General features: G+C 38.2%; 2 protein-coding genes across 2 annotated transcripts in view; one reads left to right on the top strand and one right to left on the bottom strand.

Annotated features, from left to right (window-relative positions):
• Positions 1 to 5,739: 5,739 nt before the first annotated feature.
• The window catches only part of LOC117668965 (uncharacterized), a 33,646-nt gene continuing 17,307 nt past the window's right edge, over positions 5,740 to 22,078 (bottom strand). The window contains exons 3-4 of the mRNA XM_087893603.1: positions 7,173 to 7,247; positions 5,740 to 5,940 (exon numbers count right to left, since the gene is read on the bottom strand). Of these exons, the coding sequence (XP_087749729.1) occupies positions 5,740 to 5,940; positions 7,173 to 7,247 (276 nt within the window). The remainder of the gene's footprint in view (positions 5,941 to 7,172; positions 7,248 to 22,078) is intronic.
• Positions 9,269 to 19,851, top strand: LOC117668701 (vomeronasal type-2 receptor 26-like). Its single transcript, XM_060693604.1, has 4 exons — positions 9,269 to 9,556; positions 11,755 to 12,612; positions 17,654 to 17,780; positions 18,941 to 19,851. Exons 1-4 carry the CDS (start codon positions 9,269 to 9,271, stop codon positions 19,849 to 19,851), a joined length of 2,184 nt encoding a protein of 727 aa, XP_060549587.1.

Genomic DNA, 22,078 nt, shown 5'->3' on the forward strand with positions numbered 1-22,078 from the left:
CCTCAAGAAGGCTTTCCTGGACCCGGCAGTATTGGCTAATTACCGTCCACTCTCCAACCTTCGCTTTCTTGCTAAGGTTGTTGAGAGTGTGGTAGCACAACAGTTCCCTCAGTACCTGGATGAATCAGCTTATCTGGATCCGTTCCAGTCGGGCTTCAGGCCTGGGTACAGCATGGAAACGGCATTGGTCACATTGGTTGATGATCTCTGGAGGGCTTGGGACAGGGGTTGTTCCTCTGTCCTGGTCCTATTAGACCTCTCAGCGGCTTTTGATACCATCGACAATGGTATCATGCTGCACCGGCTGGAAGAGTTAGGGGTGGGAGGCACCATGTTGCGGTGGTTCTCCTCCTTCCTGTCCGACCAGTCACAGTCAGTGTTGGCAGGGGGCATAGGTCGACCCCGAGGCCCCTTGTATGTGGGGTGCCAAAAGAGTCGGTCCTCTCGCCCCTTCTGTTCAATGTTTATGTGAAGCCGCTGGGTGAAATCATCCGTGGTTTCAGGGTGAAGTACCTCAAGTACGCTGATGACACCCAGCTGTACAGCTCCACCCCGGACCACCTCAATGATGCCCTTGAAGTGATGTCCCGGTGCCTGGAGGCTGTACGGATCTGGATGGGGAGGAACAGACTCAGGCTCAACCCATCCACGACCGAGTGGCTGTGGTTTCTGACATCCTGATATAGTCAGTTGGTGCCATCACTGACTATTGGGAGTGAGTCGTTGGCCCCCACAGAGAGGGCTCGCAACTTGGGGGTCCTCCTGGACTCACAGCTGTCTTTAGAAGAGCACTTGACAGCTGTGGCCGGGAGGGCATTTTATCAGGTTCGCCTGATTCGCCAGTTCCGTCCCTTTCTGGATCGGGACTCGTTAAATACAGTCACTCATGCCCTCATCTCTTCCCGCCTGGACTACTGCAATGCTCTCCACATGGGGCTCCCCTTGAGGAGCACCCGGAGGCTCCAGCTGGTCCAGAATGCAGCCGCACAGGTGGTTATGGGAGCGACGTGGTGCTCCCATGTGACTCCCCTCCTGCACGAGCTGCACTGGCACCCGGTGGTCTTCCAGGTGCGCTTCAAGGTTTTGGTTACCACCTTTACAGCGCTCCATGGCTTAGGACCGGGTTATCTACAAGACCGTCTTCTGCCACCAGTAGCCTCTCACCAACCAGTACGCTCCCATAGAGAGGGGTTCCTCAGGGTGCCGTCAGCCAAACAGTGTCGACTGGCGGCCCCCAGGGGGAGAGCCTTCTCTGTGGGGGCACCCACCATCTGGAACGAGCTCCCCCCGGAGATACGGAGGATCCCGGATTTGCGTGCTTTCAGCCGTGCCATTAAAACATTTCTATTCCAGCAGGCCGGCCTGGCGTAACCTCTCTTTTAAATTGTTTTTAAAATTTTTAAAATTTTTAAATTCTAAATTTGTCTTATGAATTTGGGGTGTTTTAAATTCGATTTCCAGGCCAATTATTTAATTGTATTTTAATGGTTTTTTAACATTTGTACTATATGAATTTTATTTGGCTGTTCACCGCCCTGAGTCCTTCGGGAGTAGGATGGTATACAAATTCAAATAATAGTAATAATAATAATAATAATAATAATAATAATAATAATAATAATAATAATAATATTTTCCCCCTTACTTCAATTTACCTTTATCTATACATTATCTTTTATACATATTAACATATTAATATATTAAATTACAATCATTCATTTTTGTCATATCTATTTACAAAGATTTGTTATTAATTTCTAACTTCTAAATCTTCTTCATTTGATCTTTTCTTAACCTTTACACCATTTATACCATTCATTCCATACCATATAGTACTCTGTTTCTTCTTTATCTTTTATACATATTAACATATTAATATATTAAATTACAATCATTCATTTTTGTCATATCTATTTACAAAGATTTGTTATTAATTTCTAACTTCTAAATCTTCTTCATTTGATCTTTTCTTAACCTTTACACCTATCTTCTAACCATTTATACCATTCATTCCATACCATATAGTACTCTGTTTCTTCTTTATTTCTTTTGTAAGTCTATCCATCTCTGCGTACTCTAAAACTTTTCTTATCGTATTTTCCTCTGATAGTATAGTGTTATTCTTCCAGTTTTGTGCATACATTATTCTTGCTGCTGTTATGTTGTGGTTTTTTTTATTGTAATTTCCTGTGAATATTCCTAATAAAAATAATTCTGGTTTCAAATCTATTTGCTGTTTAGTTATCTCTTCGAGCCACTTTCTTATTCTAATCCAACATTGTTTTGCTTTTGGACATGTCTACCACATATGGTAGTATGTTCCCTGATTTTGTCTGCATTTCCAGCAGTTTGGAGATGTATTTGGGAACATTTTGGCCAATCTCGCTGGTGGAAGATACCATCTGTAGAACATTTTATACATGTTCTCCTTATAGGCTACTGACATTGCCAATTTGTAATTTTTATCCCAGAGTTTCTCCCATTTTTCCAATTCAATATTGTAGCCAAAGTTTGGGCCCAAATTATTAGGGTTTCTTTGACTACCTCCTCCTCCATTCTATATCACAATAGATAATTATATATTTTCTTAATCAATTTGTCCTCTGCCTTGTAAAATCTTATCTAATTATTGTGGTTCTTTTTGGAATCCATATTGTTCTAAATCTTTCTTATGTCTAATTTGAATCTGTATATATGGCCACCAATCGAAGTCTATGTCCTGTCTTTTAGTTCTTGTTTTGTTTTCAGTTCCCCCTGATCATTTAGTAAGTCTTTGTATCTTTTTATTTTGTCCATATCTAATACATTTGGGTAGATTAATCCTTCCATTGTTGATATCCAATTTGGTATTTTGTTATAATGATTTTTTAATTTTTTTTGCCATACTTATAGTAACGCGTTCCTGAAAGTAGCTGTGAAATTTGTTTTTCCCATCCCATATGAAAGCATCTTATCTATGTAGATCATGTCGTTCTAATGTCAGAATCCTTTTGTTTTTTAGCTCTATCCAATCTGATCCAAGTGAGTGCCGTTGCCTGATAATATGTCTCCCAATCTGGGAGCCCAAAGCCTCCTCTTTCTCTGCTGTCCTGCAATAATTTTACTTTAATCTGTGGGTTTTTTTCCCCACCCAAATGTATTTTGTTATTAATTTGTTTAAATCTTCAGGGGGGAAATTCCCTAAACTTATTGGTACTACTTGGAAAAGGAACAATATTCTTGATAAAATGTTCGTCTTAATGAGGTTACCCTTCCAATGAGAGACAATTGTAGTTTTTTCCAGATTTCTAAATCCTTTTTTATCTGTTGTATTAATTTCTTATAGTTATCTTCTTTGATTAATGAACATTTGGCTGATAACCAGATTCCCAAATATTTTACTTTTTTGGTCACTTGTATGCCCATTCTTTCTTCCAATTTTCTTTCCTGTTTTTTACTGAGGTTTTTTGTTATTGCCTTTTTTTGCTTTTGTTGATTTTAAGTCTTGCTACTTTACCATATTCTTCTATTTGTTGTACTAATTTAGGTCCTGTCTCTAACGGTTGTTCTAGAATAAATACTAAATCGTCCGCAAACGCTTGGACTTTGTATTCTTCTTTTTTTATTTTCAAGTCCTTTATTTCCTGTTCACATCTAATTTTTATTAACAGTAACTCTAGAGTTAGGATGAATAATAGGAGTGATAATGGGCAACCTTGTCTTACTCCCTTCGCATGTTAAATTTTTCAGTGGTATCCCCATTTATTATTACTTTTGCTATTTGAGTTGTATATATTTTTTCCACAATCTTTACAAACTTCTCTCCAAAATTCATATTCTCCAATTGTAAAATGATAAACCTCCAATTTAGATTATCAAAAGGCTTTTGGGCATCCAAGAAAATTAATGCCGCTTGTTTTTTGGGGTAGACTTCATAGTATTCTAATGTATTTATAATGGTTCTCATATTGTTTTTTATTTGTCTTCTTGGTAAGAATCCATTTTGATCTGGGTGAATGAATTTGTTTAGGACTTTTTTAACTCTTTCTGAAATTATAGATGCAAATATTTTGTAATCCGCATTCAGTAATGAAATGGGTCTGAATTTTTTATCTTTTGCTGGTCTGTGTCTGAGTGTGATCAGTGCTTCTGTCCAAGAATTAGGCATTTTAGCTTCTAGAAGTGCCTCATTGAATACTTCCAGCATGAACATGTCCAGCGATTCCTGTATGGTCTTATATAGCTCCACAGGAAATCCACCTGGACCCAGCGTTTTATTATTCTTTTGCTTCTTCCTTTATTCCATCATGGTTATTGTTCCATTTAACATCTCTCTTTTTGTCTCTGCTATTTTAGTTAAATTCATTTTGTCTAAGCATTGTTTAATGTTGTCTTCCGTAATGTTTTCTTGGCAATAAAAATTTTGAAAAAATTGTTGTGTTATGTTCTTTTTTTCTTCTCTTCTGTGGTGTATCACTCCCTCCTCATCTTGCAGTTGATGTATTATTCTTTTCTCCTTTTCTTTTTTTAAATTTATACACTAGCCATCACCCAGGTTTGTTTGCGTGCTCAAAGAAGTTTTGCTTTGCCATTTCAACTTTTTGTACCATTTCATCTTGTGTAATCAAATTCAACCTGTGTTTTATTAGATCTCTTTTTTCTTTCATCTTGTTATTTTGGGACTCATTCTGTAAATCTAGTTCTAATCATTTGAGTTCTTCCTGCAAGGTATCTTGTTTTTATTTTGTTTTCTTGTTTCTTTTTGTCATATATGCTATTGTAAATCCGTATATGCTTTTGTAGTATCCCACAGATTTTGGAGTGACGTATCTTCCTTTGTATTTATCTTAAATAATAGTTTTAGTTCCTTTTCAATCATTTGTGTGTATTCTTTCTCTTTCAGTATTTCTTGGTTCATTGTCCATCTCCATTTTTTCTTCTGACCTTTCCGTATCATTTTTATTGGATTGTGATCTGCCCAATGGTTAGTCATTATTTCTATGTCTTCAATCTCTCTTCTTAATCCCGGGGTCATCCATGCCATATCAGTCCTTGGCCACAATTGATGTGGGTTTGAGTAGAATGTGTATTGGTTCTTTTTAATATTTATTTATCTCCATGCGTCTTGTAGACTTAATTCTTACATAATTTTGAAAAACGAGTCTGATAATGTTTTTTCTTTGTCTTATTTTTCTTATTGCTTTTGTAATTTTGTAATCTTTTTTAATATCTGTAATTCCATTGAAATCGCCAATTAAACATGTTTCATGTTCTAATTCCATTATTTTATTTTGTACTTTTCTGTAAAATTCATTTTGATTGTTATTTGGTGCCTATATTGTGGTAAGTAGTATTTGTTTTTGCTCTGTTTCTATCTCGATCATTAGAATTCTTCCCTCCTCGTCTGCATATACTTGTTTCGATTTTAATCTTTCCTTGATATATATTTCAATTCCTCTTTTTTTTTTTTTTTTTTGTTATGCTAGTGATACATAAAGATTCCCTATCTTTGGGTTTTCTAACAGTTTAGTATACTGCTTCTTGATGTGTACTTCCTGCAAACATACGATATCCATATCCAATCTTTGTAGTTTTGTGAGTACTTGTGTTCTTTTCACTGGTGAGTTTAATCCATTTATGTTTATCTTTATTGAGACCATCTTATTTTCCTCCTCCATTTCCTTATTTATTTATACATCATTCTTAATTTCCTTGTATTTCTTGTCTCACTGTGTATTTTCCCTCTTGTACCTTCTCTTTCTATTCATTCTTTTTTTGTTTTCTCTCTTCTTCTTGTTCTACCTCATTATCCTCTCTTTGGTATTCCTCTTGATTCCTACTCTCAATTTCTTCTCTACTCTCTTGCTCTTCCTCAGTTGCAAAATAATGTTCAAAGAACTCTTGTGCTTTATCGAGGGTATCTATTTTAATTTTTTTTCTCTCTGCCAGGAAATCAGAATGCTTTCCAGCACCAGCCATCAGAACATCTCATTATATCTAATTAGTTAGTAATACTGCTGAATATTTCCTATTTTGTCATCCCTAACTTGGATTCTCTAATTTGCCTACCTGATTGTGAAACAGATCAGAGCTTTGAGAAAGTAATGCCTCTAAAGTTAATGTAAGGACAGTGTATGTGAAATGGCTAATGAGCCAGAGAAAATTGATTATTCAGCCTATTTTTATATTAATGTCATGCATCTTTAGTTCATATATCCTACTTCAAGAACATATGGGAAGAGAAATGTTCTTTGTCCTAAAAAGCTTTGGAATATAAGTACTGTTCAGCAAACATGGAGATGATTACCAAACGAGCTGGCAAAGCTAAATGTGGGGGGTCCTTGGTGCGCTCTCCTGGAGTGAGCCGTGAGTTAGCCTGCAGTACTATATTCTAACCACTGTGCCACCACGGCTTTCTATAGCTAATCAGACTACATACCATCACAAGGTTTTACATATACTCAATTTATGGACTATCAAATTCATTGTTTTGATGGAATCCATTCTATACATTTGCCCATTGTCTAAAATATAGAAGCATCCATAGGATTTGACACATCATAATCCACTCCTTTAATAGGTGAATGAGACATAATACAAAAATGGTTGAGTTTGCATCTTGACAACACAGTACTCCTTTCATCAATCGTTTCCCTGCTTCACACACCAGCATGTGTGCACAACCTCACACACACACACACACACACACACACACACACACACACCAGCAACCACAACTGCAGCAGTAAACTTCATAAATTATAGTAGGCTTCTCTCACTTTGGCTATACCCAAAGACCATTTGGATATATTAAATTACGGACACGTCTTGCTTTTGTGTTTTGAGAAACAATTTTTATAAACTGCATGGTATTTAGGTTGAGAATAAACATTTTTCAAATGTCAACTGCACCTTCAGCACTAAAGGACCTGTTAAAATTCATTATTATATCATGAACTCTAATTATTTCATTTACTAGATGAGCATCAAGGGGAATTGAGAGCTGTAGGAAAAAATAATATCTAAAAAGACTCATAAGGACTCTCTCTAGTTGTAGGTCATGGAATAAATGTTCAGAAAGCAGAATATATCTGAAGTATTTACTTTTAGGTGTTGTGAATTAGGGAAAGGAAAAAGATATATAACCTAAGCAATTGACTATTTATCCTTTTGATTTTTCAGCAAAAGTATACCTGTTCAGCTTGCATCAAATTCGTTACATCAATAGGAAAATCTATTATCTCAAGAGGTAGCTTGATCTGCATAACCTATAAACAAGTAAAAAGAAAATAAATGAATAAATACAACTATAGTGTGGAAAATCAAGCTAGAATCAGTAAGAATACCAAGAACATTGGCAACCATTAAGCAGATATTTCATTCAATGGTAGTAATAATTTAGACACTACTGATAAAAACAGAATACTAATCTGCAAAGTAGTCTTGGTTTCAAAATGTTAATATCATTCATATTATGTCAAATCGTGTTCAAGACACATTCCTTTTCTAGCAATACTAAGACTTCTTCCATTATATGCAACATAAAGGACCCAGTCAAAATTTCACATGAATTCTATCAGCTGGGAAACTTTGCAATTGGGCAGATTGCTTCTCAAATCTTTTTCCTTCACTTTTCAACTAATTTCAATGAACAACCATCCCTGTTTAGTATCAAGGAAGCCGTGTAAGCATTTCATTCTCTTTTTCTGCCAACTCCCTGATCCCTAAGCATCTGTTCATTAAGACTAAAATAACTGGAACATGAGAAACTTCGATGAATTGAAGATAATGCATACTTTCATTTTATGACATGATTGTTGATCTTTCTTTGTATTATACCTTTGTTTACTCTTGGAGAATCACATTTATTTTATTTTCAGTATTTTATTAGAATTTCATTTATTTCTGATGGCAGTATTTACTGGTAATCTAAAAAGTGAAATATATCATTTCACATGTTATGTTTGTTCAGGGTCTCATTACCAACTGCTTTCCTGTTAATTTTTTTATTCACCTATTTCATTTTACTAACCTGAGGTCTTAACGTTTCCTTATTGAATAAAGCTATAAAGCTCTTTGGTTGTATTTCTTCAAAGTTCCACCTTTTATTCATGCTTTGTTGTGCTGTATTGTCAGGTATTTTTTTAATCCATTGCAAATTATTTTTCCCTGTTCCTTCTTTCTTTACTAAATTCTTCCCTATTTTATGAATGTGCTTATATATTTAATAGTGCTTCCAAAATTCTCAGCATATTTGTCATGATGCAGGCATAGGCAAGGACTTCTGACACAAGAACTCTGCCCTACATCTGTAGCTTTTCAGAATAAAGTAGTGACAGGTATTTTTTAAAAAACCCTGCCAAGCTAACATATGTTTGAGTATGTTCTGTTTCAGAACTTTGAATCCAGTATTGAAAGCTTTATGTCAAGCAACAATGAATTAAACATATAAGGAAATGCCTGTCTGCATGATTCACAATAAACAAGTGAGTGTATTTGCTCAATTTTGGGAAACACATTCAACCTTGTTCAATTTACTTGTTCAGCAACAAACTTGTTGAACACCTAGAAGCAGGCCAAGTTATAACAAGAAACCAACATGGGTTTGTCAAAAACAGATCCTACCAAAAAAATCTTATTTCAATCTTTGACAAAGTGACTAAATTAGTGGATCAGTGAAATGCTGTGGACATAGTATATTTGGATTTTAGTAAGGCATTTTACAAAGTAAACCACAGTTTTCTAACTTAAAAAAACCAAGTGAAATGTGGAATAGACAGCATCACCACCAAATGGATTCATAATGAGCCAACAAATCTCACTCAATGTGTAGTCAAGTGTAGATGGAACTACATCTACATGAAGGGAAGTAAGCAGTGGGGTATCCTAAGGTTCTGTCTTAGGTTCAATATTCAACAATATCTTCATAAATGATTTAGATGAAGAAATGGAAGGTGGACTCATCAAATTTGCAGATGACACTGAGCTGGCAGGAAAAGCCAGCACTCCACAAGATAGGCTCAAGATCCAGAAGGATCTTGACACACTTGAACACTGGACCCATCTAAGAAAATATAGCTCAATGGTGAGAAAAGGTCCTTCCAACTCTATTATTCTATTATTCTGTTACTTTATTTCTTTCAGGCATGCTAGAGTTTTCTTCACACAATTTATGACATTCTATATTTTCTAGTGTTTATAGCACAAGAAAAAAGTTTTGTTTTGCTAAAGTACTCTATGTATTCTTTCTAAACTTGCTTTGCTGCACTTTATGTAATTCTGCAGTGTGATGCCAAAGAACTACCAGTACATTCTGGCACTTGTATTTGCAATAAAAGAAATCAATGAGGATTCCATGATTCTTCCAAATGTCACTTTGGGTTTCCGCATCTTGGATAACTACTGTAGTAGACAGATCACATATGATGCCACTTTGCGCCTGCTTTCCACAAAGAACAGATTTATCCCCAACTACAAATATGACCTAGAGAACCATTTGATAGCAGTCATTGGAGGACTTGATTCTGAAACCTCTCTTTATATGGCCACAATATTAAACCTTTACAAGATTCCACAGGTAATATTTTGGGGGATACCTGCAAAACATTACATAAATAAAATGCTATGGTATATTTATAAGACATTGAAGGACAATTAATATTAATTAAACTTAGAGAAATAAATCAATGCCGTAAGTAAAATTTAATATGTAACATATAAAAAGCATATCCTTCATGTGAGAGACATTTCAAAATAGTTTCCAGTGACAGCACTTCAGATTGTAACTGTGCCAGAAATTGAGAATGTAGGTAAGATAGTTTCCACAGGTCTCCCTTGCAAAACATTCTTTGCAGATTTATTTTATTTATTTATTTATTTTATTAAATTTCTATACCGCCCTTCTCCCGAAGGACTGAGGGCGGTGAACAGCCAAAAGATAAAACACAGAGATACAAAATTTAAAATAGATTAAAACAGATTAAACAATTTGGCTAAATTTTAAAATATCCCATAATTAAACAAATTAAAATTAGTGTTTAAAATTTAAATTTTAAAATTTTAAAAGGGAGAAGATTTAGGCCAGGCCAGCTTGATGAAATAAAAACGTTTTAAGCGCGCAGCGGAAGGTGCGCAGATCCGGGATCCTCCGTATCTCTGGGGGGAGCTCATTCCAGATCGTAGGTACCCCCACAGAGAAGGCCCTCCCCCTGGGGGCCGCCAGTCGACATTGTTTGGCCGACGGCACCCGGAGGAGCCCCTCTCTATGGGAGCGTACTGGCCGGTCGGAGGCTATTGGTGGTAGCAGGCGGTCCCGTAGATAACCAGGTCCTAAGTCATGGAGCGCTTTAAAGGTGGTAACCAGAACCTTGAAGCACACTCGGAAGACCACCGGGAGCCAGTGCAGCTCGCGCAGGAGAGGTGTTACATGGGAGCTCCACGTTGCTCCCATAACCACCCGTGCGGCCGCACTCTGCGCCAGTTGGAGCCTCCGAGTGCACCTCAAGGGGAGCCTCATGTAGAGAGCGTTACAATAGTCCAGATGACAGGTGACGAGGGCATGAGTGACCGTGTGTAGGGAGTCCCGATCTAGAAAGGGACGCAACTGGCAGATCAGGCAAACCTGATGAAAAATCCTCCCAGTCACGGCCGTCAAGTGCTTTTCTAGAGACAGCCGTGAATCCAGGAGGACGCCCAAGTTGCGAGCCCTTTCCGTGGGGGCCAATGATTCGCCCCAATAGTCAGCGATGGCACCAGCTGACTATATCGGGACATCGGAAACCACAGCCACTCAGTCTTGGATGAGTTGAGCCTGAGCCTGTTTCTCCCCATCCAGATGCGTACGGCCTCCAGGCACCGGGACATCACTTCAAGGGCATCATTGGGGTGGTCCGGGGTGGAGATGTACAGCTGGGTGTCATCAGTGTACTGATGGTACTTCACCCCGAAACCACGGATGATCTCGCCCAGCGGCTTTACATAAATGTTGAACAAAAGGGGCGAGAGGACCGATCCCTGCGGCACCCCACATATGAGGGGCCTAGGGGTTGACCTCTGCCCCCCTGTCAACACAGACTGTGACCGGTCGGAGAGAAAGGAGGAGAACCACTGTAATACGGTGCCTCCCACCCCCAACTCTTCCAACCGGTGCAGCATGATACCATGGTCAATGGTATCAATAGCCGCTGAGAGATCTAACAGGACCAAGACAGAGGAGCAACCCCTGTCCCAAGCCCTCCAGAGATCATCAACCAACGCGACCAATGCCGTTTCCGTGCTGTACCCAGGCCTGAAACCCGACTGGAACGGATCTAGATACGACATTTCATCCAGGTACTGGGGAAGCTGTCGTGCAACCACACTCTCAACAACCTTCGCAACGAAGCGAAGGTTGGAGACTGGACGATAATTAGCCAATACTGCCGAGTCCAGGGAGGCTTCTTGAGGAGAGGCCTCACCACCGCCTCCTTCAAGGCGGCAGGGAAGGCACCCTCACCCAATGAAGGTAGGAATGAAGATAGGAATGAAATTGTCAGAGGACAGATTTCTAATCCCCTTTCTTCAGTACATGGTTAATTTGTAAAGGCATAATAAAATATTTATTTTAAAGTTCTAGAATAAAATATAAAGGTAGTGAGTAAATTGGAATTCTCAAGCTTGATGTGATTGAAGTTCTGTGCGAACTCATATTATAAGATATTTTTGTTACAATTGCATGTTAAAAAGTAATTTAATATACATATCAGTCTTACAGAAATTATGTCATTTTTATTTTAGATCACATATGGATCACTTGTTTTAGGACTGAGTGATGAAATTCTTCTTTCTTCTTTATATCGGATGGTTCCAAATGAATACAGTCAGTACTCTGGGATTATTCAGTTACTGATATATTTTAGATGGAAATGGATTGGCCTGTTTGCAGTGAATGATGATAATGGAGAAAGGTTTTTCCAGGGCATTGTGCCTATGCTTTTTGAAAACCATATCTGTTTTGCTTTTATCAAGAGAACACATAAATGGACTGATCTGGCTGAACTTTTAGACTTGTTTCTAGATGATCTGGAGAAATTTCCCAGTCTCATGAAAAGTAAAGCCAATGTATTTATTGCCCATGGTTCCCTGGTATCCATGCTTAATTTAATCTGGTATCTTCAGATGTCTGCTTGGGATTCACACATTGGTAAAGTGTGGATTGTGACAGAACAGTGGGATTTCACATTAACTGACTATCAGAAGAACATGGATATTCTTCCTTTCCAAGGTGCTATATCTTTTTCAGTTCATTCAAATGACATACCCGGTTTTACGGCATTTCTTGAGAATGTAAAGCCTTTCTGGAGAAGACAAGATGGTTTTATCCAGGATTTTTGGGAAAAGGCTTTTAGCTGTTCGTTGAAAAATTACAAGATAACTGAAGATGAGGAGCACAAGAAAAAATGCACAGGAAAAGAGAAGCTGGAGAGTCTTCCAAGAACTTTCTTTGAAATGAGAATGACTGGCCAAAGCTACAATACCTACAATGCTGCCCATGCCATTGCACGTACTCTACACACTATTTGTGAAGCTAAAGCAAAATACAGGAGAAGGGTGCCTGGAAGACTCCTACAGTTTTGGAATCTCCAGCCATGGCAGGTAATTAGCATCCAAAAAGGTTAATTTTCATATGCATTTCATAACAAGGGCATATGGATAGTAGATTCACAACAGTTACATTATCTAGATTATAAAATTTAGCGTCGCCATATCTAGTATTGGCCACAGTCCTTTGCTTTAAAATAAAAGATGGAGGACATATTATGAATAACTGCTACTTAAAGGAGATTTTAAGTATCAATTGCAAAGTAGAGGAGAGAAAAAATTGAAATCATCCTGGAAGAATTTTAATAGCTTTAGAGTCTATTAGAGATAGAAAGCTAGGATGGCAGTTTATGGTCTAGTAATGTTATTTTTATTTGAAGTTTCAACTATATAACATTAAGAGACGTAGTGATGTAGTGGTTAGAATACGGTACTGTAGGCTACTTCTGCTGACTGCTGACTGCCAGCAGTTAGGCAGTTTGAGTCTCACCGGATCAATGTTCAGCCTTCTGAACATTCTGCTGAGATCAGAAAAATGAGGACCCAGATTGTTGGGGGCAATATGCTGAGTCTGTAACTGCTTAGAAAGGGCTGTACTGTAAAGTACCGTGAAGCAGTATGTAAGTCTAAGTGCTATTGATATTATTAGTTGAACAATGTAATCATATAATACAAGGTTTCTTAGACAACCACCACACAGTCTTTTGTGGCACTTGAAATATTGCCAACTGTATTCACTTATTTTCCCCCCAAAGATTTTCTGGAAATTAAGCAAGGTGGGCAAGGACTCTCTATCAGTTGGGTAAGTCTCCCACTGAAGACGCTTGAAAGAGAAAGATTGAATTCCAAAATGAACTGTATCAGGACAGGGCGCTGCTGAGAAAAAAAATTAATCAGAAAAAAGTTCTCCCAATTTCTTTGCATTTCCTTTCTAAAGGAAACGCGATTAGGCAATAGCTCAGAATGTTGCAGACTGTTTCTTTCCAAGATACCCTCACTCTTCCCTCTCTCGATCCTAGGGACCATAGTTAAGCATATGCATTTCACTTTGTGGTTCAAACAAACATAAAGTTACAGAAATGCAACAGAATAAGAGAGCAGAAGTACAATATATTTACATAGAGATGTAACAAAACAGAGAGCATTGATGGTGCAGCGGACTAAAGTGCTGTTAAGTAGCACTTAGCTGCCAGCTGCCTGCAATTACTGTGAGTTCAAATCTCACCAGGCTCAAGATTGACTCAGCCTTCCATCCTTCCAAGGTAGGTAAAATGAGGACCCGGATCGTGGGGGCAATAAGCTGACTTTGTATAAAAAAGAACACTGCTTGGGGGGGCCGAAAGCCCTACTAAGCAGGTATATACAAAAGTATGAAGGCTATTGCGTAACGCATTGTAAGCCACCCTGAGTCTCTGGAGAAGGGCAGCATATAAATCAAACCAATTTTAAAAAATAAATAAATAAAAGACAGATGTTTCCTATGGTCATACTTGTTTAGTCTTCACTGCAACATTTCTTGCTCTTCAAACTATCCAGATTTTTTTCAAACATTTTTTACTTTATGTTTATATTGCCACAAAGAATGCACAAGAAACTCTTCCAGCTTTTCTTGTCATCCAACACTTATTGGAAATCTTTTCTCTCTGTGCTAGCTTGGAACTGAAACTTAAGAACAGTTGCAGGATTTCGATTTGGCTAGTCTAGAGAGAAGAAGGACTAGAGATAATGTGATAGCAGCATTCCAGTATTTGAGGGGCTGCCACAAAGAATAGAGCTCAACTCATTTTCCAAAGTACCATTCTGAAATGGTATAGGGTCTTCTGCTTGATCAGGGAGTTGGACTAGAAGATCTCCAAAGTCCTTTCCAGCTCTATTCTATTCTATCTGAGCAATGGACTCTTCAGTAGCTGGAGGTCAACACTGGATCAAATTCTTTTATACAAATAAATGAATATCTTTATTATCATAAATTGACGAGAACTATATTTTATTTATTTATTTTATTTATTTTTAAATTTGTATACCACCCTTCTCCCTGAGGACTCAGGGCAGTGAACAGCCAAATAAAAACATGAACTACAAACATTAAAATACAATTAAAAAGATATATATAAATTTGGCCCCATGATTAAAAACAATAACAAACAATTAAAAAACATTTTAAAAAGTGTTAGGCCAGCCCGGTTTGCTGGAAAAAGAAGGTTTTAAGGGCACGGCGGAAGGCACCAAGGTCTTGGATTCTCCTTATCTCTGGGGGCAGCTGATTCCAGAGGTTAGGTGCCCCACAGATAAGGCCCTCCCCCTGGGGGTCACCAGCCTACATTGTTTGGCTGATGGCATCCTGAGGAGGCCCTCTCTGTGGGAGCACACAGGTCGATGGGAGGCCGTCGGTAGCAGCAGACGGTCTCAAAGATAACTAGGTCCTATGCCATGGAGTGCTTTAAAGGTGATAACCAACACCTTGAAGTGCACCCGGAAGACCACTGGGAGCCAGTGCACCTCACGCAGGAGAGGTGTTGTATGGGAGAGCCATGCAGCTCCCGTGACTACCCGCGCGGCCACATTCTGGACCAGTTGGAGCCTCCGCGTGCTCTTCAAGGGGAGCCCCATGTAGAGAGCGTTGCAGTAGTCCAGGCAAGAGGTGACGAGGGCATGAGTGACAGGGAATCCCGATCAAGAAAGGGCCGCAACTGGCGGATCAGGCGAACCTGACCAAAAGTCCCCCTGGCAACAGCCGTCAGATGTTCCTCCAATGACAGCTGTGTATCCAGGAGGATTCCCAGATCGCGAGCCCTCTCTGAGGGGGCCAAAGACTCGCCCCCAATAGTCAGTGATGGAGTCAACTGACTATATCGGGATGCCGGGAACCACAGCCACTCAGTCTTGGAAGGGTTGAGCTTGAGCCTGTGTCTCCCCATCCAGATCCGCACAGCCTCCAGGCACTAGGACATTACTTCAAGGGCATCGTTGGGGTATGCAGTACAACTTTATAAGAAAACACAATTTATTTGCCATTTTACCATTTCTCTTCTACAGTTAATCTGAAGATGCCTATTTAATGCTATAGGCCTCCAAATGCTTCTAACAGATTTACAAAATAATCCTACTGCAGTAAACATGCTTAGTTTGTTTTTCAGGATTTCCACAATGAATGTTCTTCTTGCTTTGTTTTAGTTCCATCCCTTTCTAAGAGGTATCTTATTCAACAACAGTGCTGGAGAAATTGTGCATTTTGATGATAATGGTAAACTAGTAACTGGATTTGATGTTATAAATTGGATAACTTTTCCCAATCAATCATATGTTAGAGTCAAATTTGGAAGTCTGGATCCTTTGGCACCTCAAGGCAAAGAATTATCCATTTGTGTTGAAAGCATTGTGTGGCACCGAATGTTTAACCAGGTAAGGAAAAAAAACTTCAATTTTTGATTTAAGAAAGTGTAATCTTGTCTCAAACTCCTGATTCCAAAAAAGGAATGGTTCAGGCTGTCTTCTTTAAATGCCAGTAGGAAACAATCATTATGTGTGGTGACTTAGCTAAAGGGAAAGTCTGGAAAATGAGAAAGCCTTGATTATTTTGTAAGATGACTCAGAACATAGATATTGAATAAAATAGACTTCTGGTTTCCAGGGTGCCCATTGTGGACAACAAGTTCACTTAATGAGGTTAATTTGCTTAATGGCTATGGTGATTTGTTTGACAACCACTGTAAAAAATGTTATAAAATTGGGTCAGTCATGTACTCACATAACAACTGGCACAACTTACAGTTATAAATTGAGGAGTATCTATATGAAATATGAGTTCAGACAAATCCCTCTTTATTTTCTGCAGTTGTGTGTTTGTGGGTGTATAGTTTATAAATTATGTTTCATTAATAATGATTCCCAAAGCAGAATAAAAGTGCTATAACTCCCTAAATACATAAATCCAGTAATACTGTAAAGAAAAGGAAAGTAAAAGTATTTAGCCAGTTGTCAGTGGAGCTGGCGGTAGACTTGGATGAGGAGGAGGTTGGGAAAGAACTTGGGCCAGTGCTGGAGTCTGGGGAAGGCTCTGATGGATGATCTGCGTTGGATGCAGAGATAGAGTCAGGGCCATCCAACATTACCCAACCACCAGAGAGGCAGCTGCCTTTGGAGGTTGATATGAGTGAGGAGGAAGAACAGCTGGGGCCTGTTCCAGTAGTTAGAAGAGGTGAGCAACAGAGGACAAGAAGTCAACTTGGGAAACAAAGCACACATGGATGCTAAATGGCCCCTCCCTGGCTGGGAAATAAATAGAAGGAAAGGGGAGTGGTTGTCATAGGAGACAACAGTTCGTATTTCTGAAGATTTTGCTTATTATGTTTCATGCCACAAAGACTGCTTGCCAGAACTTAATTTGCAGCCTTTCATATTGCAAGGAACTGATAAAGTCTGTACTGCAGTTAACTCCTTGAAGAACTATTGCCTGGACTTTTTGGTGGGTGAATGCAATTAATTCACAAGAGGTAAACAAAGACTGTTTTTTCATGACAATGGGTCTGTTTCTTGCTTCTGCTAAGGCTGGGTCAGAACACCAGCAGGCCAAAAACACATATGTACAGTACATTCACATGCATGTGCGCATGCACACACATATGCTCACAAATGTAAACACATACACAATGCCTATGCAGAATCCAATTTTGGACACATTACTCAAAAGTAATGCAAACACATTCCAGTATATTCCTTTCAACCCAGTTTTCAAGTATCAAAACATATATTGTCAAATCTAAATACACTGATCTGAATGTCTTCCTTATTTCTTCAACTCTTAACCATTTGTAATTATCATTTCAGATTCTTTTTTTAAAAAAATATGTCATTTTTCTATTACATTTCTATGAACAGAATTATATGGGAAGAAGTCTTCTTCCCATATAATTCTGTTCATATATTGTAATGGAATTTAGAGTTTTAAAAATTATTAACTCCATGAATTAGACCTGATATAGAATAAATATAATTCCTTCAGTTCCATTGTGATCATATGCACATTGTATATCTCATATTTCTCATATTTGGTCATATTTCTCAATCCTAAATATTCTCCACATGTTTATGTTAGATATTACCAATATCTGTATGTAATGACCAGTGTCGTCCTGGTCACCATAAGGAAAAAAAGGAAGGGGAACCATTTTGCTGCTATATTTGTGTACCATGTCCAGAAAGAAAGATTTCTAACCAGAAAGGTATGAGAAAAGATTTTATATATATATATATAAATATATATATATGCTTCATTTGAAGTTAATATGCAACAAAAAAGAGAATGGACAGTTCTCACTTCTCCATACAAAATACTATGTGATTCATGTGTCCAATAGATCAGCGGTCACCAACTGGTGGTCCGTGGACCACTGGTGGTCTGTGAGAAAATTTTGGCGGTCCGCAGAAAAATTATTTGCATTTTTTATATTGCACTAAATTAAGGGTCCTCAAACTATGGCCCCTGGGATGGATACATACAATGAACATTTGTGTTGCTGCAAAGAGTCTCCCCCTTTGGGGTCTTTTTGTGTAGGTCAGAGGGGGCAGAAATTCCGATTTGGGGTCTCTTCAGCCTCCTGGTGCAGGACTTTGGGTGAAAGCTGGAGGGAAGCGCCATTGGTGGAGAAGAGCCAGAGGGCCTTGTTCCAGTAGGACTGCATCATAGCCTGGAACTAGCTGACCATCTTAGCTCGCTGAGCCTCCAGGTGCCGGTACCTGGCCTTCTACTCCCACAGGTCTTCCTTTTGCTTGGAAAACCTATGCTCCTAGTCCTCAGTGAGGTGCTTCTGCTGAGCCTCCTTCTCGGTCAGATCCAAATTGAACTGAGCTGTTTTGCCAACTCTTTCTTGTGTTGACTGCTTAACTCCAACAACTGCTTCCTCTTGGGGCCCTAAGGAGCCCGAGAGGGCAGGCATGGAGTGGCTGGGAGGGGAGGGGTGAGTAGAGGCCGGCAAGGCGCCCCTCAAAGTGTGTGACATCGAGTTAGCCATGACCACCCAGTCACATGACCATCTAGCCACGCCCACCCAGGCAGTCATTAAGCATTATTAGTGGTCTTCGGGATTTAAAATTATGAATTTAGTGGTCCCTGAGGTCCAAAAGGTTGGTGACTCCTGCAATAGATAACCTTTAGTTAGATTTCAATGTAGCCAATATCATATAGTTGCTGAAATGATAAGAGAGGAGAGAACCATATAAGCCAGTTTCAATGTATTTTAAAAAACTGGGATAAAGAAATAGATTTAAAATGAAGAGTCCCCTTTTGACTCTTCAATAAGGCATTGAAATCTCCTTTTTCTTCCTAGATTGTTCCACATTACATTTCTCTCAGTTAAAATCTACATTTTCCTCCTATTTCCAGATATGGATTTCTGCACTGAATGTCAAGAAGATGAATATCCAAATTTTCAACAGAACCAATGCATCCCAAAATTTTTAAACTACCTGTCCTTTGGAGAGCAACCAGGAATCACTTTAATGGGATTTTCAATTGCTTTTGCTCTGACAACAGTTTGGGTCCTTAGAACTTTTTGGAAACACCAGGACACTCCTATAGTCAAAGCAAACAACCGAAACCTCACCTACATTCTTCTCTTCTCTCTCTTTCTTTGCTTCCTTTGCTCTCTCCTCTTCATTGGAAAACCAACATCTACCACGTGTATTCTCCGACAAACAACCTTTGGCATTGTCTTCTCTTTGGCCCTTTCCAGTGTTTTGGCCAAAACAATTACTGTTGTTCTAGCCTTTGTGGCTACTAAACCTGGGTCCAAGATAAGGAAATGGGTAGGGAGAAAGTTGGGATATACTATCATCATTTCCTGCACCTCTATCCAAGTGTGCATTTGTTGTCTTTGGCTGCTTACTTCGCCACCATTCCCAGATAGGGACTTAAACTCTCTCCGTGAAGAAATCATTCTAGAATGTAATGAGGGTTCTACTACCATGTTTTGTCTTGTCTTGGGCTACATGAGTTTTCTGGCCATGGTCAGCTTCTCTGTGGCTTTCTTTGCCAGGAAGTTACCTGACAGTTTCAATGAAGCCAAATTTATCACTTTCAGCATGTTGGTCTTTTGCAGTGTTTGGTTGTCTTTTGGTCCAATGTACTTGAGTACCAAAGGAAAATATGTGGTGGCTGTTGAAGTCTTCTCTATCTTAATATCGAGTGTTGGGTTGTTGAGTTGCATTTTTTTCCCTAAATGCTACATAATTGTATTCAGGTCTGAACTGAACAACAAAGATCAACTAATAAAGAGACAATGCAGGGTCATCTAATAAACAATTTATCTAGGAATTAAGATACATTCATAGATGTACATTTATATGTACATATGTAAATGTCTCCTAATACATTTATAAATTAGTTACTTTGGTTGAAGCTAATGTATGTGACAATTACCATTTTCTGCTTCATATTTTGAGAAATAATATTTTAGACAGGTCCCCATAAAGTCTTTGTTAAAAGAAAACAATATTTCTCCAGATGTCAACTTCAGCACCTGCGGTCCTGTCACTATCATTATCTGCATGCTTCCCCCTTATTAAACTATTAGCCTAGTAGTAATAGTCCTTCATACTGATGAAGAAATCAACAAAATGCTCATCTGCAAAGCATCATTCGGTATCATCACCATTGTTTCACTCTTTTCACTATGTCCAGTTGTGTTCAATACAAATTACTTTTCCAGCAGGGCTCCTTCCATTGTATGCAGCTTAAGTGATCCAGTCGTAATTTTACATGAGTTCTACCAGCCAGGAAACCTTGCTGTTGGAGAGATTGTTTCCCAGGTCTTTTTCCTCCACTTGTCAATCGATTTCAGAGAAAAGCCCTCAGAGATTAGTATGAAAGAAGCCATGTAAGCCATTTCTATCCCATCCTGAGCAGAAGAAAAATGGATGAATCTCTGCAGAATCTAGATTTCTGCCTTTTGAGTGAAATCTTTCCTTATTGTTGAAGAATCACAACTGTTTTATTTTAAATGATGAAGACACCATTTATATTTGCACTTATTAATGCTTTTCATACTTTGATGTTTGCTTGTCAGCTTTTTTTTTCATCACCATCTTCTTGATTCTCATTCAGTCATTTTCTAAAACTCTGCACTTTAATTTTGTCTATTTAAATTTCAGTATTTCATAGTCTTTATTGTGCTGTCTCATCTGAAACTCTACAGATTTCTTCCATAGCTTCTTTCTTTCTTTAATTTTTCTATAATTAATCAGTAGTTGTGCTTTCATCACTAAAACCATGTCTTAATGACAATTTTACTAATACCACCAGACTTATAATCATTTTTCTAATTTATTTATTACAATTATTTGTATGTTGCCTGATTCATCAGACTTTTGCAACTCTGATTTTATTTTATTTTTATATCAAAACACATTCAAGTGGTTAGATTCTATCAATGGGTCACCAATTACATGACAGGTTCCATTTCTGAACTGTTAGCAATCAGTGATTAGCTATACTTTGAATTTACAACATAGCCTGTTCCACTGTTCGATTTTCCCAAAGGAACTAATATCTGAATCACTGAATAGCTGTATTTTGTGTTTGGTTTAGAAAAAGTCTACTTCCTAGTTTTCATCTTAGCAAAGAATTCATGGACTATATTTGGCCAAACTCTGCTCTCTTCTTTTGAGCTATTCTATAAATAGAATATATTTCATTACAGCATCCAAAGAATAGATGGGAAGTCTAATGCTAGAAAGGCAGGGAAGGGGTAAAGAGAAAGCACTGTGCTTGTTCTAGATTTAATTGCTTTTCCTGCAACGTTAGGTGTATCTTACAGTTTCAGAAAGGAGAAAGATAAGCTTGCTTCTCTGGCTCCCTCCATTTCATAACATTTTCAATCCACAGAGCATAGTTTTTCAAATGATAAATCTGTCCTATGTATATAGCTACTAAGCAGAATTTATATCCTATGTGAATGTGATTCTAGCTTGAACAGAAACTGTTTCCTGTTTCACAGCTTAAAATCCAGCATATGAAATGTTATGTCAGATTGTATGAAATGTTATAGATGAGAAAATATCTTAGGCTTTACTTATGAAAAATACACACAAGTAAGGCTTTACTTTTTTCAGAGTATAATATTTTCTTTCATGCACTAAAGTCAAGACTTTCTAAATTTGTTAGTCGTACTGACATAAAATGCTTTGTTTGAATTTTGCTAAAGCATAAAAAAAGAAAACATGTTTCTTTTTTTGTGAAAAAAAAGTACCTAATGTAACTTTTCAGTGTGATGCCAAAAAACTACCAGCATATTCTGGCTCTTGTATTTGCCATAAAAGAAATAAATGAGAATTCCAGGCTTCTTCCTAATGTCACGTTGGGTTTTAACATCTTTGACAATTACTACAATGGACAGCTCACATATAACACTGTCCTCCGCCTACTTTCTGCAAAAAAGAGATTTGTCCCTAACTACACATGTGATGTTAAAGACCAGTTGGCAGCTGTCATCGGTGGACTTGATTCTGAAACTTCTTCCTATCT

Source organism: Pantherophis guttatus, chromosome 4 (assembly GCF_059756535.1).
Source record: "Pantherophis guttatus breed Tessera chromosome 4, ASM5975653v1, whole genome shotgun sequence".
Classification (NCBI taxonomy): Eukaryota; Metazoa; Chordata; class Lepidosauria; order Squamata; family Colubridae; genus Pantherophis; species Pantherophis guttatus.